At 43.3% G+C, this 13,934-nt stretch overlaps 1 protein-coding gene across 1 annotated transcript in view; it reads left to right on the top strand.

Moving 5' to 3' along the window:
• The window catches only part of il1rapl2 (interleukin 1 receptor accessory protein-like 2), a 237,001-nt gene that overhangs the window by 132,101 nt on the left and 90,966 nt on the right, over positions 1-13,934 (top strand). Inside the window, exons 2-3 of the mRNA XM_068740307.1 lie at positions 8,439-8,608; positions 10,740-10,843. Of these exons, the coding sequence (XP_068596408.1) occupies positions 8,439-8,608; positions 10,740-10,843 (274 nt within the window). The remainder of the gene's footprint in view (positions 1-8,438; positions 8,609-10,739; positions 10,844-13,934) is intronic.

Genomic DNA, 13,934 nt, shown 5'->3' with positions numbered 1-13,934 from the left:
TAGAGTCGACCGCCGGCTCTTTATCGCTATTGAGAGTAGGTGAGGAAACTTTTCCAATAAAATGCCTGTTTCTTTTTTTCGTGGTCTCAAATCATGATAAAAAAAGATATTTGGTGGTATCAAACTTAAAATTTGAGCTTTTTTTCCTGTCTTTGTAGATATGCAGCTTCGTGAAGGGAGAAAAAAGAAAGCAGTAAAAATAAAAATTTCTCTGCAGCTGTCAGACAGAACTGGGATGTATTTGTGATATTACAGTAAGGAATTTCTTTTATCTCTGTGGTATAATCCTTTCATTTTTGTCCACTTTATGAAGGAGTGAAATCATTATACACATAAGATTATACATGCGTTTTATTATTTTATTTCTGTACATCATCCGAGCAACACTTTACAGACCAAAGGTCTAAACAGTATTAATGGATGCTATTAAATTAAGTCTGTGGAAATATTTTTTTATCATATACCTCAGAGCAGTGTTTCCCAACCTTTTTTGAGCCGCGGTAGATTTTTTACATTTACAAAATCCTGTGGCACACCACCAACCAAAATGACACAGAATGACACTCTAACACAGTACATATTAGATTAGATGACCTTTATTATAATACACATAGTTAATAATATAGTTTTTCGTGTATTTATACTTAGTGGGAAACCTGGGGCTGTTTCGATGAACGGGGGACTCCTTGGCAACAGATAACCATAAACTATCCAAAGGAAGATCAGCAAAGTTCAGCTTTAAACCACGGTCTTGTTTCAGTTCAGTGAGTTCCTCTTGCTCCTTTAAAGTCAGGTCCTTTCCAGCACCGGATGGTGAGCTGTATGGGTCCCGAACCCAGCCAAGGCATTCTCTGGAGGCTGAATAGAAATAAAATGACAACTTCTCCTCAAGAGTTTTCAAATGTGTCCAAATCATCTCGCACATTGCAGCAGTGTTGCCATCATGCAGTTTCTCGGTGAGTTGGGAACATGTCAAGATTGCCACTCTGCACATGTTCTTGCCAGAGCTGCACCTTTTATCAGTGCTTGTAAGCAGGTTTTCATTTCGGCCTTGCATCCGTGTGTTCTGTTCATTCAGATGATGAAATATATCAGACAGGTAGGCCAGCTTTGCACACCTCTCATCACTTGCAAGCAGCTTTGAGTAATCGGACCTCTTGTTTGTCAGAAAAACTTTAAGTTCCTCTTGTAGCTCAGACACACGGGCCAGCACTTTGCCACCACCGGACCTCCGTGTGGAGCGATAAGACTTTATGCTCCGCTCCCACTTTAGCTATATCTTTGGCAGCGTCAGGGCCGAGCATCTCGTTTACAATGGCTTTACAAGCTGGAAGTATTAATGTTTCTGCCACAGCGTGGGACTTTTTGGATTTAGCTACAAGTTCAGCAACAAGGTAGCTAGCTTTGAGGGCTCTCTCGATTACCTTTGAGGTTTTACTAAAAAGAGTTCCCCGTTTCTCATTGTTTGTACGTAAGCGTACAAAATAGTTTCATGGGCTTGTTTTGAACGGAAGGGTGTTCCGTTTGGAGACGGCTTTTGAGCTTGCTTGGCACCATGGAGTTATTGGATCGCTTCTCGCCACACACCAAGTCCAGCGGAGTCGGTGCCGTTGCATCCCCGGTGAAAGTGAATCCAAATGAAAGATAGCTTTCGCTGTATTGCCTCAAGCTCAACATCTTTTCTTTTTTCTTTTGTCGACCACTCATACTAGGGCCTTCATCTGGGTCAGAATTTTGTCCAGGGCCCCGTTTGGCATTTGCATTTTCTCTTCTCAAAAACTTCTCCATCACTTTGCTCGTCTTGCTCCCAAACTGCCACTGAGGATGACCCTCCTTAAAGGGGAACCAAAGCACTCACAAAGTTTATAGTAGGCAAAAGCCAAAGCATGAAGAACTGTTTTTTGGGAAATATTTGTTTTCTGTTTTTTATTAAATGCGTTCTTTTTTATCTGCCACACTGTAAATGCAGCGCAGTTGCGTGACGTTTATTTTGAAGTGTGCGCTCTTATTTTGTAGTGCAAGGAGAAGTTGCTGTACTAGAGTTAGCGGCAGAGAGGAACTGAGCGGCACCGTGCTCAGGTCTGAAGAGCGATCTACAGCACAGACACCGGACAATGGTTCATTAGGTGATATTAGATCTTTTCCCACGGCACACCTGACGATCTCTTACGGCACACTGGTTGGGAAACACTGCCTCAGAGGAACTGCGTCTTTTTATAATTAAACGTGATTTTTGTCTATTAACATTCACTCACTTCAAAGCTCACCGCTATAAGACAAAAATAATATTAACGGTGCTGCCGTTAATATCTTTACTCTTGAGTAAAGTCTGTAGGCAAACTGAGGTGAGAGCAGCGTCTCTGTAGCCTGGGAGGCCGAACCCAGGGGTAAAAAAAAAACATGTTCAGTTTACAGTGAGGTGAAAAATGAAAATACAACCCAGGCAACATTCTATTTCAGTCACAATAACATGATTCAAGCCTTGCCTTCATCGACATTTTGCCCGCGCCCCTCCCCCTCTCACTCTGCAGGGTGCTGTCAGAGAACAGGTGTGCACCGACTTTATTAATGACAGGACAGAAGAAAGCCACCTGTGTGTGTGTGTGTGTGTGTGTGACGTACATACAAATGCACATACGAGTATAGTAACAAAAGGCGCGAGGACAATTAGAGATCTAAATTTGCTTTTCTCTGCTCAGCACAGTTCCTGAAGTTCACTTCAAGTTCAATTTTCAATTTAATGGTTCTGGCGCAGTCCGGAGCGCCTTTTCCCTTGTTGTCCTCTCTTTGAATCCGCAGCATCACAGAATGCTGTCAGGCAAACGTCCCTCATTTTAGCCACAATACACAAAAGACGGAATAATTCTAAGAATAAAACAAGTGAAGTGAAGAAGGACTGGCATTGCTGAGGAGGTTAAAACCCATGTCATGGCAGAATGACAACGACATCGGTGCTTCTGTTTCATTCATAAAGCCTTGATGCCGCTGCTCGTCATGATTGTGTCTCTGAAAGGTCACAGACAAAAGTTCAGCAGCGGATGGAAGCTGGACTCCGTGTCCACATCGACTACAACCACGAGTCCTCGACTTTATTCTCTTATTTTATTGGGTTCCTATTTCACTCAAATTCAAAAATGTTGGTTTCGCTGACTCGAGTTACTTTGGTACGAGATATATATATATATACACTGTCGTGTATACTCTGTTACACTTGTAGGGTTAAAATAAAAAGTTCTTCAGTGATCAAGATAGCATCATAAAACAATGCGTAATCTCCCCATCACAGTTCACCTTGTTTTAATGGGAGCACCTGATTCAAGGTCATTGCTGAAAGAGAATCTGAAAGAAGACAAAAAACAGCAATGTCCTTGTTCTCCTGCAGACGGGGGGGGGGGGGGGGGGGGGGTTATTTTTCTGATTTCAGCAAGGACAAAGTGTCCGTCATCAACAATCTTTAAATATACCAACCCTTTTTCTCGAACATGAAGCCGGAGATAATCTAGAAGATTACTGATCAAAATGAGGAGATGCTAGAACAAAGAAGTTACTTCATACAGCAAAGACAAGTGAAAAAATACTTTAATATGCAAAAGTTCAAAACAGCCATTTGTACAAAATATACATATGAATATATGCAGATAAATGATGCAGTTCTCTCTGCGACATGCTTTTTCTGTTTCTCATCCCAGTGTTCTTTATTTCATCTCTTCACCAGTCGACCCTTTCACTGTCTCTAATGTCTCTAATGACCCCGTCTCGGTCCTCTCCCAGGACAAATGTAATCTTTTCAACTCCATGTGTTTATTTTATTGTCGACGGCAGCTTCTGTTGCATTTTAACCCGCTTATTTCTAATTTCCTTTCCTCTCTTTCTCCTCGCAGTAAAACCTGCCGGTTCTTATCACGAGGAACATTTTTCGGGCAGGAATTTCTTTTAATGGGAAATGGAATAGAAACTTCCGTGGACACTGACATTCCCTCTGGTATGAGAACGATAATTCGTCATTGCGTCCTCTCATTACTGGAATTACACCACAGGCAGCACGTCTAACTTCGCATTGACTCATTCAGTTTTTGTGTCACGACAAACCAATATTTTTTTTGCTGCTCTCTTCCGCTTCTCTCCTCCTCCTCATTTGTTTTACCTTTGTTTCCTAAATTGTTATCCAATGAAAACAAACTCGATGAATGTCAGTGTGTTTATTTTTCTCCCCCACCTGTGCTTCCATTCCTTTCAGTCTGTCTCTTGCCCCGCCCTCTTTCCTCCATTCATCCATCCGTCTCTACCCCACCCTCTCAGGGTTATGAGGATAATAAGTCGACCAATATATTCTGCTTCCGTAGAAATGGAACTCGTGACTTCTCATTAAGAACTACTCTATTAAACTCCGCCCTCAGCTTCTGCTGCTTATGAATTAGGCCTGTGTTCGGGCCTATTGTTGTTGCAACGCTGCATGTACACCCAGAGGAAAGCACTTGTCATTCCACACACACACACACACACATTCATCATCTACATAAAGGGTGTGGTCAGAGAGCAGGCGTATGTCTCATCTTGACTTTGGCTATATATTTCTATTGAACATGAGAACTGAGCTGCTTTGTACTCTACCTCTCATTTTCATCTCGTTTCTCTTCTCTCCATTCTTTCCCTCCCGTGTTGATGTAAATCCCCCTGCAGGGGTGATAGTCTCACCTCACCGGCGTCTCTCCCCCTCTTTTATTTGTTTATTTTGTGCGAATGCTGGGGTCATTACTCGTGTGCACTTGCATGGATGTGAGCTTGTGTTTGTGTGAATGTGTGTGTACGTGTGTGTGTGTGGGGAGTCAGGTCAAGCTATTATTCTGGCAGCAGCTGTGGTGGCATTGCAGGGGATTGTGGGAGAAGTGCAGACAGGCTGGGGACGCTGAAGGGCTTTTTTTGTTTGAGTGAAATTCCTGAACTAAATCTGCTGAACGCCACATAAACGACGAATTCTCAGTCCTCCAGGTCAGATTATAAAACGGATGTTTTCATTATGTACCATAGATTCATTTCAGGCAAACACACACTGATGGCAGCATCACGATGCATGCAACAGGCAGCGGGTTTGACTGGTGTAACGCAGCTTTATCTTTAAGGAGACACATTATGGGAAACTCACTCCCATGTTTCTGGGTCATTATCAACCCGAAAAACAGAGAAATAAACCATCAAGTGAATCCTGTGTCGTTCTGTGATCACCTACTGAAACGCGTCTGGCAGAAATATCTCCCCCTGTGATGTCACAGAGGGGGATGGATGGATGCATTCAAGTACTTTAAAGTACCAACGGTCTACTATTATGAGCTCACCAGCTCTTAAATAAAGACATTTAACGGAGCTTAGATGCTCTAGCTCAGGGGTATTCAACTAAAATTTAAAGAGGTACAGTTAGAGAAATGTTCTTGAAGCAAAGGTCCAGAAGATCATAATGTTTAACTATTTAGTGTGATTTATATATTTAAGTAGCCTCATTGTATCTGCATGTAATCAATACCTGACTGTCAAATCAAAATAATTCAGTACAATAAAAAAACGTTCTGACAACATTTATTGCCACGTAACATAAAACTGAACATGTATGTATGACTGCAGATAATAATAATGTTTCAGTGATATTCAAGTATCACAAAATTACGTCATTGTTTTACCAGTTAGGTGTGTGTGTGTGTATGCGTGTGTGTGCGTGACCTGTGTAAATATTGTCAAATGCACCAATTGCATTCATCCAGGAGACCAAACTAATATACTTTTCTATTAATGTGAATGTATTTATGTGTGAATGTGCGTGTGTGTGTGTGTATGAATGGAGAATGGATAGACCAGCCTTACTTTGTGGTTGTAAATTAATGAGCTGACACACATATCAACACCTACAACACACACACGTACACGAGCAGACACAGACGCGACGAAGTCTCGGGTTCTTACTCCAAAGTAACGTCCACGTCTCAGCCTCGACTTCAGCCGTGTCTTCACACAAAAAGATTTTTGATTTACTTTTTGGGTTCCAGCGTTGAGGTGCAGACAAATGTAGAAAAACACAAGAATTGTCACGGACCAAGGTGAGTAAGAACCCAAACGCCCAACAGTAGAAGGGAAATCCAATAACTGAGCTTTATTTATAACTGAGCTCCAAAACCGGGTCATTAGTCTAAAACAGCAGACAAATCAAGACCAATCCAGGCAATGAGACAGCTCCAGAAATGAGGCAGAGTTCACAAGCCAGGTAATCAGAACAGACGGGCAGACAGCAACAGGCAGGGCAGGTACACATGAATCAGGATCAGGATTTAGAGTGCTGGAATGAAGGAACGGAGCCGTAGCAAGCTGGCGAGGGTGTGGTGTCTGAGCTAAGTCTATGTAGAGTCTCTGTAGAGTCTATGTAGAGTCTCTATAGAGTAGAGTCTATGTAGAGTCTCTGTAGAGTCTCTTTAGAGTCTCTGTACAGTCTCTGTAGGGTCTCTGTAGAGTCTCTGTAGAGTCTCTGTAGGGTCTCTGTAGAGTCTATGTAGAGTCTCTGTAGAGTCTCTGTAGAGTCTATGTAGAGTCTCTGTAGAGTCTCTGTAGAGTCTCTGTAGAGTCTCTGTAGGGTCTATGTAGAGTCTCTATAGAGTAGAGTCTATGTAGAGTCTCTGTAGAGTCTCTGTAGAGTCTCTATAGAGTAGAGTCTATGTAGAGTCTATGTAGAGTCTCTGTAGAGTCTATGTAGAGTCTCTGTAGAGTCTCTAGAGTCTATGTTGAGTCTCTATAGAGTAGAGTCTCTGTAGAGTCTATGTAGAGTCTATGTAGAGTCTCTGTAGAGTCTCTGTAGGGTCTCTGTAGAGTCTCTGTAGGGTCTCTGTAGAGTCTATGTAGAGTCTCTGTAGAGTCTATGTAGAGTCTCTGTAGAGTCTCTGTAGAGTCTCTGTAGAGTCTCTGTAGGGTCTATGTAGAGTCTCTGTAGAGTCTATGTAGAGTCTCTGTAGAGTCTCTGTAGAGTCTATGTTGAGTCTCTATAGAGTAGAGTCTATGTAGAGTCTCTGTAGGGTCTCTGTAGAGTCTATGTAGAGTCTCTGTAGAGTCTCTGTAGAGTCTATGTAGAGTCTCTGTAGAGTCTCTGTAGAGTCTCTGTAGGGTCTCTGTAGAGTCTATGTAGAGTCTCTGTAGGGTCTCTGTAGGGTCTCTGTAGAGTCTCTGTAGAGTCTATGTAGAGTCTCTGTAGAGTCTATGTAGAGTCCATGCTGATGACAGATTAGCTGCAGGTGAGCCTCGGAGTACAGGCGACCGGAATATTAGCTGATTGCAGAAGGAGGATCTGGAAGACGGGAGAAGTTAGTGCAGGGAAAAGCACTCAAGGTGTGACAATCACACGCACACACGCACACACACACACGCTTAAGAAGACCAACATTCCGATACATGCTCAAACGCACACTGTGAGTTCTGGGAGGAAAAGTCCAAGATGATTTGAAGGGTCATGCCTTGTGGCCACATTATGCTCAGTTAGCAGCCATTGTCTGATGTGCTTTCATTTACTCTTGCCTCCACTTGGTGGACTTTGTGTGACCGGTAGCAGAATAGTTGGACGGAATAGTGAATATATATGAATGAGATTCATATATATTCTGCGTTCATATTAGAAATCGAGTCCAAACTCTTTACTGCTACTATATAATATTTTTATTACACAGACACACATGCTTCTTCAAAAATAGACTTGCCTTGAATGTGAATAACAATATTATCAAAAGAACCCACATAAAACAACCTGTCTGTCACTCAGAGTCTCTCTCTCTCTCTCTCTCTCTCTCTCTCTCGCTCTCTCTCTGGGTCTCTCATCTCATTTTCATCACTCCTGTCAAGGATGTTTTAGAAAGACTCTGTTTATGTTTGAAATCAGTCTTATAAAAGTGTGTTTTTTAATGAAAGGTTGAGTTTTCCCTCTCTGGCTCTTGCATTTGCTCACATTTGGGTCTCTTTATTGCAATTTTATTTGACTCAAATTTAGTCCGAGAATTCATTTCGATGGTTTGTTTGTGGTTTGACGAATGAACGATTGGAACACGTGTGATGATCTGTGAGACTCGGATCAGCTCAGAGTGACGCCACCTTCCCTGTGATTTACCTTTGTTCATTCGGCAATGACATGGATCAAAAGATCCAGTCAATCCTTTTGAAGTCCAGATCACAGCGGTGGCAGCAACTTCCTTGCAGCTTGATTTGATAGTAACATTTTCTTGCAAACTTCACCAAAGGCTTTTGAGATCTATCGATATCGACCATGCCAAACTCAAACATCACCGAGTTAAGACATGACCCTTTCCACATTGAATCCACACACATCCACAAACAATCTTTAAACGACCTTTAAAGCAAGTCATTAAAGTATCTCGCTATACTCTCCTGATTCCGGTCCCTCTTTGTTCTCTCCTCAGTGGATGGATGCATAGACTGGTCGGTGGATCTGAAGGAGTACCACGTTCTGGCCGGCGAGCCTGTCCGGGTGAAATGTGCCTTGTTCTACAGCTACATCAGAACCAATTACACCATGGCCACCAACGCCAAGCTGCGCCTCATTTGGTACAAGAACAAAGGAGACGCAGAGGTAGGGCTGCGTTGAATAATGACTAAAGAGAAGTCTTTAACTGTAAAGGGCAATCACAGCAACAAAAAACCATGGGTGAACCTTGAGTTTATTCTGACCCAGAAAAAAGTGTTTGTTTGAAGCTGCAAACAACCTAAAAGGAAGAGAAGAGAAAGGAAAGATTGCTGATAATGAGGTATAAATTCAGATACCCTATGAATAAAGCTATAGAAATAGAGTACACCTGTTCTGGTTCCTGTACACCCTACGCTACTACTGTACCTTTGGCTTGTCCCCTGAGGGGTTGCCACAGCAAATCAACGTTCTCCACTTCACCCTGTCCTTTTCATCGTCCTCCCCAACACCAGCCACTCTCATGTCCTCCCTCACTACGTCCATGTATCTTCTCCTGGGTCGTCCTCTAGTCCTGTCCTTTGCATCGTCCTCCCCAACGCCAGCCACTCTCCTGTCCTCCCTCACTACGTCCATGTCTCTTCTCCTGGGTCGTCCTCTAGCCCTGTTCCCTGCAGCTCCATCCTCAGCATCCTTCTACCGATATAGTCCCCATCTCTCCTCTGGACATGTCCAAACCATCAAAGTATGTCCTCCCAAACTAACCTTCACTGTCCCTCTTATTGTCTCATTTCTAATCCTGTCCAACCTGGTCACTCCCAAGGAGAACCGCAGCATCTTCATCTCCTCCATTTCTAGCTCCGCCTCCTGTCTTTTCCTCAGAGCCACCGTCTCTAAGTCATACATCTGTACACCCCACACATCCTGATATGTTGACTGAAAGTAGCATGATTGGAGCAGTTTATTGACAATATGTTGAAACTTTACATTTTAATTTTAATGTAGGTTTTAGTGAAAGCAAATGGTTTAATAAGAGGAGGATTTAGAGTAATATGCTTAATGCATCCGGAAGATGCCCCCCGAGGATGAATATGATGAATATATTTATTCGATAGAATGTTAGAGTACAAGTACAGTCAAACAGTAGCATGTATTACAGTACAAGTACAGGCAAACATCCTGTCTAAGAGGAGCATTTCAAAAAAGCCCTTGAGGTCTTGTTTCCGTTGAAAGTCCTTCGTACATAAATCATCGACATTTAACAATACAAATAGAACTAATATTAAATTACTCAATTGATGCAAAATAACAATAAAATAAAAATAAATTACTCCACAGATGCAAAATAACAATAAATTAAAGATACATAATATGTACAACGTAGGATGAGGAGGTAATATGTCTCTCAAGCCCCTCTATGAGTTGTATCAGCAGCAGATAGAGGAAGTGGTGAACAGTGAGAAACTGTACAGGTTGCTAGGAAGGATTGTGCTGTTTACGGATTAGAAGATCCACCTCACCATTAGAAGTATTACAGAAAGCGTTCAAGGACAACAGGCCTAAGATTCTGTGGGACATCCGGTTCCAGACTGAAGAGCCAGGACACGCAGCTTGGGTTTACTAGCAGAAAGGGGGGGCAGTTGAAATAGATGTTGCTGACAGGAACATCAGGAAATCAAGCACCAGTGATGGAACAACTGGACTAGATGTGGACGGTGAAATCTATACTGGTACTAGTGGATTAGAGGCTCTGACCCTCCCCCCCAAGTCCAGGAGGATGCAGCGTGTTGTTGGATCAGGGATGTGTGATAGTCACTCAACATCCCCCAGAGAAACAGAGTCTCGAGGCTTTGGCCGTCCCTGGAGGTTGTTGAAGCACAGAATCTGTTTCAATTCAATTTTGTTTCTATAGCGCCAGATCACAACAGAAAGTCATCTCACTTTACAGGATTAGCAGGGAAAGACAGAACCCAAATTGACCCACAAGAGCAATAGAGGCAAGGAAAAACTTCCCTTTTAACAGGCAGAAACCTTGGACAGAACCTGGTGGACGGCCATCCGTCTGACTGGCTATATATATATTTATATATAGAGGTAGAGAGAGAGCATATAGGCTGCTGAACAAGATACTGACTAAAGCGCTGCACTATAAATGCTAATGCTAGCGATAGGGACATCAGGGCCACAGGTCCAGGTTCTGCAGCACCACGGACAGAAGGACCTGCAGACTGAGAGACAGAAAGAGTTTGTATTGTCTATTTATTTGTATATTAAACACCGTCTTTTTTGTGTCCTTCAGGAGCCGATCATCTTCTCCGGCCACAGGCTGAGTAAAGAAGACGATTCCATCTGGTTCAGATCAGCTGAATTAGAAGACAATGGATTCTACACTTGCGTTCTAAGGTAATCGGAATGCACAGCTTTACTCAACAACTTCATGAGTTCTAAATAAACAGGGGAACAATTTTCTCACTTTAAAATTGAAATCATTTGGGCCCAAATACACAGCAGTGTTCGTGGAGTTCCTTGGATATTGTCCATTCCATCACCCAAACTGCAGTATCAAAAAGCAGGGCTATTTCTGTCTCTGCATAAGTGTCTCAAACTTCATAAAGGGACTGAGCTGACTCGATGTAAAGACACTTGTTCCACAGTCTATTTCCCTCCTTTGAAATAAATAGCAGCTGAGACAGTGTATGATGATGCAGTATTATTCTGCTTGATACAAACGTGTTGCAGAGGGATAATGGGTGTCGTAGAACTAGAAGTCTGTGTAACTGTTATTCATACGTTTATGACAGAGGCTTTGGGCCGGAGGAAATTTGAACACGGGCTGCATTTGGCCCGGGGGCTGGACTTTGGACATGCCTGACTTACGGTCATGTTGATGGATAATTTCATGCTTCATCTCCATCGTCATCATCATGCGTCTTTTCTTCTCACTGACATTCTTACCACTCGCTTTCTTTGGACCCGTCACGTATAAGGAATACTCACAGATACAGCCAGAATCACGTCAATAATGGAAACGGGAGACACGCAGGAGACGAGAACGGAAGGTGGTGAATCCCTGAACTGAACGAGCTCGCAGCGCTCGGCCGTTTAGCGTCAGCATCTGGAAGTTACTCGTGTCTCAAAGCAAAATTTTGCTCGCAGGTTTGCTCGTGTCTCGGAACACTCGTATGTCGAGGTATTGCTGTACATATCCTAGAAGAGCACAGACCTCCTCCAAGCAGCTCATTCCCCTACTAATTAGATTTACACCGTCCACATGGTTGATCTGGATCATCACCAAAAGGTTCTAGATTGTTCTTGGAATCTTCATACACCAACCATGAAAAGTAAAAGTGAATCAGAGTTGATGTATACTTTTAACTGATTATTGAAGCCTTAAATGAAGTTTTCAATGTTAACATTTTAGAAATTTTCCTGACCTCATTCTAATGATTTTTATAGTAGTAGTATCAACAGCAATGTTTCACATCAAGGCAATACATACATAAATATTTTATTGCTTTGCTGGAAATACAATAAGAGCCAGCTGGTGACTCGCTACAGGATTGGTGCTGTGCGTGTGTGTGTGTGTGTGTGTTAATAAGAAACCCAGAGACAATGACAGACACCAAGCCCTAATTAGGTTGTCATGCTGAGAGAGAAAAAGAAAGAGAGAGAGAGAGAGAGAGAGGGGGGGGGGGGAGGGGGAGGGAGATAGATGGAGAGGGAGCTTATTAAGGAGGATAGGTGTCAGGCTTTGGCAGGAAAAGGAGGTGGGAGGAGAGGGCTGGAGGGTGATGGGGAGGGTGATCAGGGGAGGCAAAAAAAGAATTCAGTGCAGACAGGGATAAAGAAGGAATGGGACAGGGAGAAGGGGAGGACACTGGAAAAGGAGCAAGAAGCCAATGTAGAAAATTGGAGACACAGTAGATGGGAAAGAGCTGGAGGTGAAGAGTCAGGTGGAGATATGAAGGTTTAAAAGGGGAAAGTAGGGGGGGTAGGGGGAGTAGGTCTTGGGGAAATGGGAGCAAAAGGAACGGAATAGGAAGGAATGATGGAGCAGGCTCCAGTGAGAGAACAGACAGACAGACAAGAGGAAACTTTTCCACGTCGTGTTATTTTTCCGGGGCAGCACGGAACCACTCAGAGTCAAACTGGGCTGCATGAAGACTCGTTTGTCGGTGCACCACCTTATTTTTGCAGTGAGTTTGACAATATCAAAACTTTTCAGGAAAAGCGCTGAGCTCGTCACTGTCACCCTTCTTCAGGCGACCACATAGCATAGCAATCGACTCCCCCCAACTCCCCCCCCCCGTGTCACCCCGCTAGCCAAGAACCTGGATCTCTGAGGCTCATCAGACGCAAACTGTCATAAGGAGAGACAGAAAAGCCTATTTGTGGTATAATGTGAGCCTCGGGTGTTAGCTGTGTCCTCAAAAATCTTTTAACGTGGCGTCGGTTTTCTTACCTATAGCCAAGGCCAAGCACATCTACTGTGCAAAGTGGCAAAGTGAGAAAAGAACTGCTGCTGTAGTGAAACCAAGTGGGAGAGTTTCAGATTCATTCATTTGATAGAACGGTCCATGTTAACAACGCTCAGATCTTACTCAGCTTTGCTCTCGTCCGTCACATGATTGTGTTGTCGAGGTGAAACGGATCAATTGTGGTCTTTTTGTGGGGGTTGAGATAATATATTTTACCTTCTGTTGTGTTTCACAACCACGATGCAGCTTGATTTGAATGACCTTTAGCATCATCCGTCTCTCGTCCCATTCGACATCTGTTGTGTATTATCAGCAATAACACACAAAATAAATACCGTAACCAATGACAATCCGAGTTGACCGAAATCTCGCGAGATCTGAATTTCGAACAAAATCTGAATTGCCTGATCAGTTTGTTTACCCTGCCATTAAGGCAGTGTCGATCAATCCCGGTGTTTTGTGGAAATTTTATCGATGGATAGAGAAATTCTTGAGATGAGATCTGAAACGATCAACGATTGCTGAAAGAATCTGTGGCCTGAAGCGGTCAATTATTACAAGGGCCCCTATAAGACATTCAAAGTGCAGCCGTAACTACGTGCGTGTGACTGGCTGAGCTCCGAGGGGGGGGGGGGTTGTGTCGACGACCAGATTGAGGCTCCGGTAGGCGGATGTGCTGCCCCCCCATGAAAGACAACGACGTGTTGGAGATGAGTAAGGAATTACCAACACAAGAAGAAAAAGTTTCGGAAAATGAAGAAGAACCCGAGGAGTTATCTGGGCTTACAATAGAGCCCCGAGCAGAGTCGATTCAATCAGCCGTTGGCGACACGCTTCGATCCATGAAAGTGTAAAAAGCCATCCAATCAGCTCTCGCCGTGTATAGAGACACGTGGAGATCTCGGTTGCCAAATGTTTTTATTCAGCTATTTAAGGGCCTGTTACGGACTGGTGCGAGAGGACCCCAAGAAACAGAGGACGGAGACAGTACAAACGTGACTACAAGCTTTACTGGA

Source organism: Brachionichthys hirsutus, chromosome 6 (genome assembly GCF_040956055.1).
Source record: "Brachionichthys hirsutus isolate HB-005 chromosome 6, CSIRO-AGI_Bhir_v1, whole genome shotgun sequence".
Taxonomy (NCBI): domain Eukaryota; kingdom Metazoa; phylum Chordata; class Actinopteri; order Lophiiformes; family Brachionichthyidae; genus Brachionichthys; species Brachionichthys hirsutus.
Note: the sequence above shows the minus strand (reverse complement) of the source record. Positions and strands in the feature narration are given on the sequence as shown.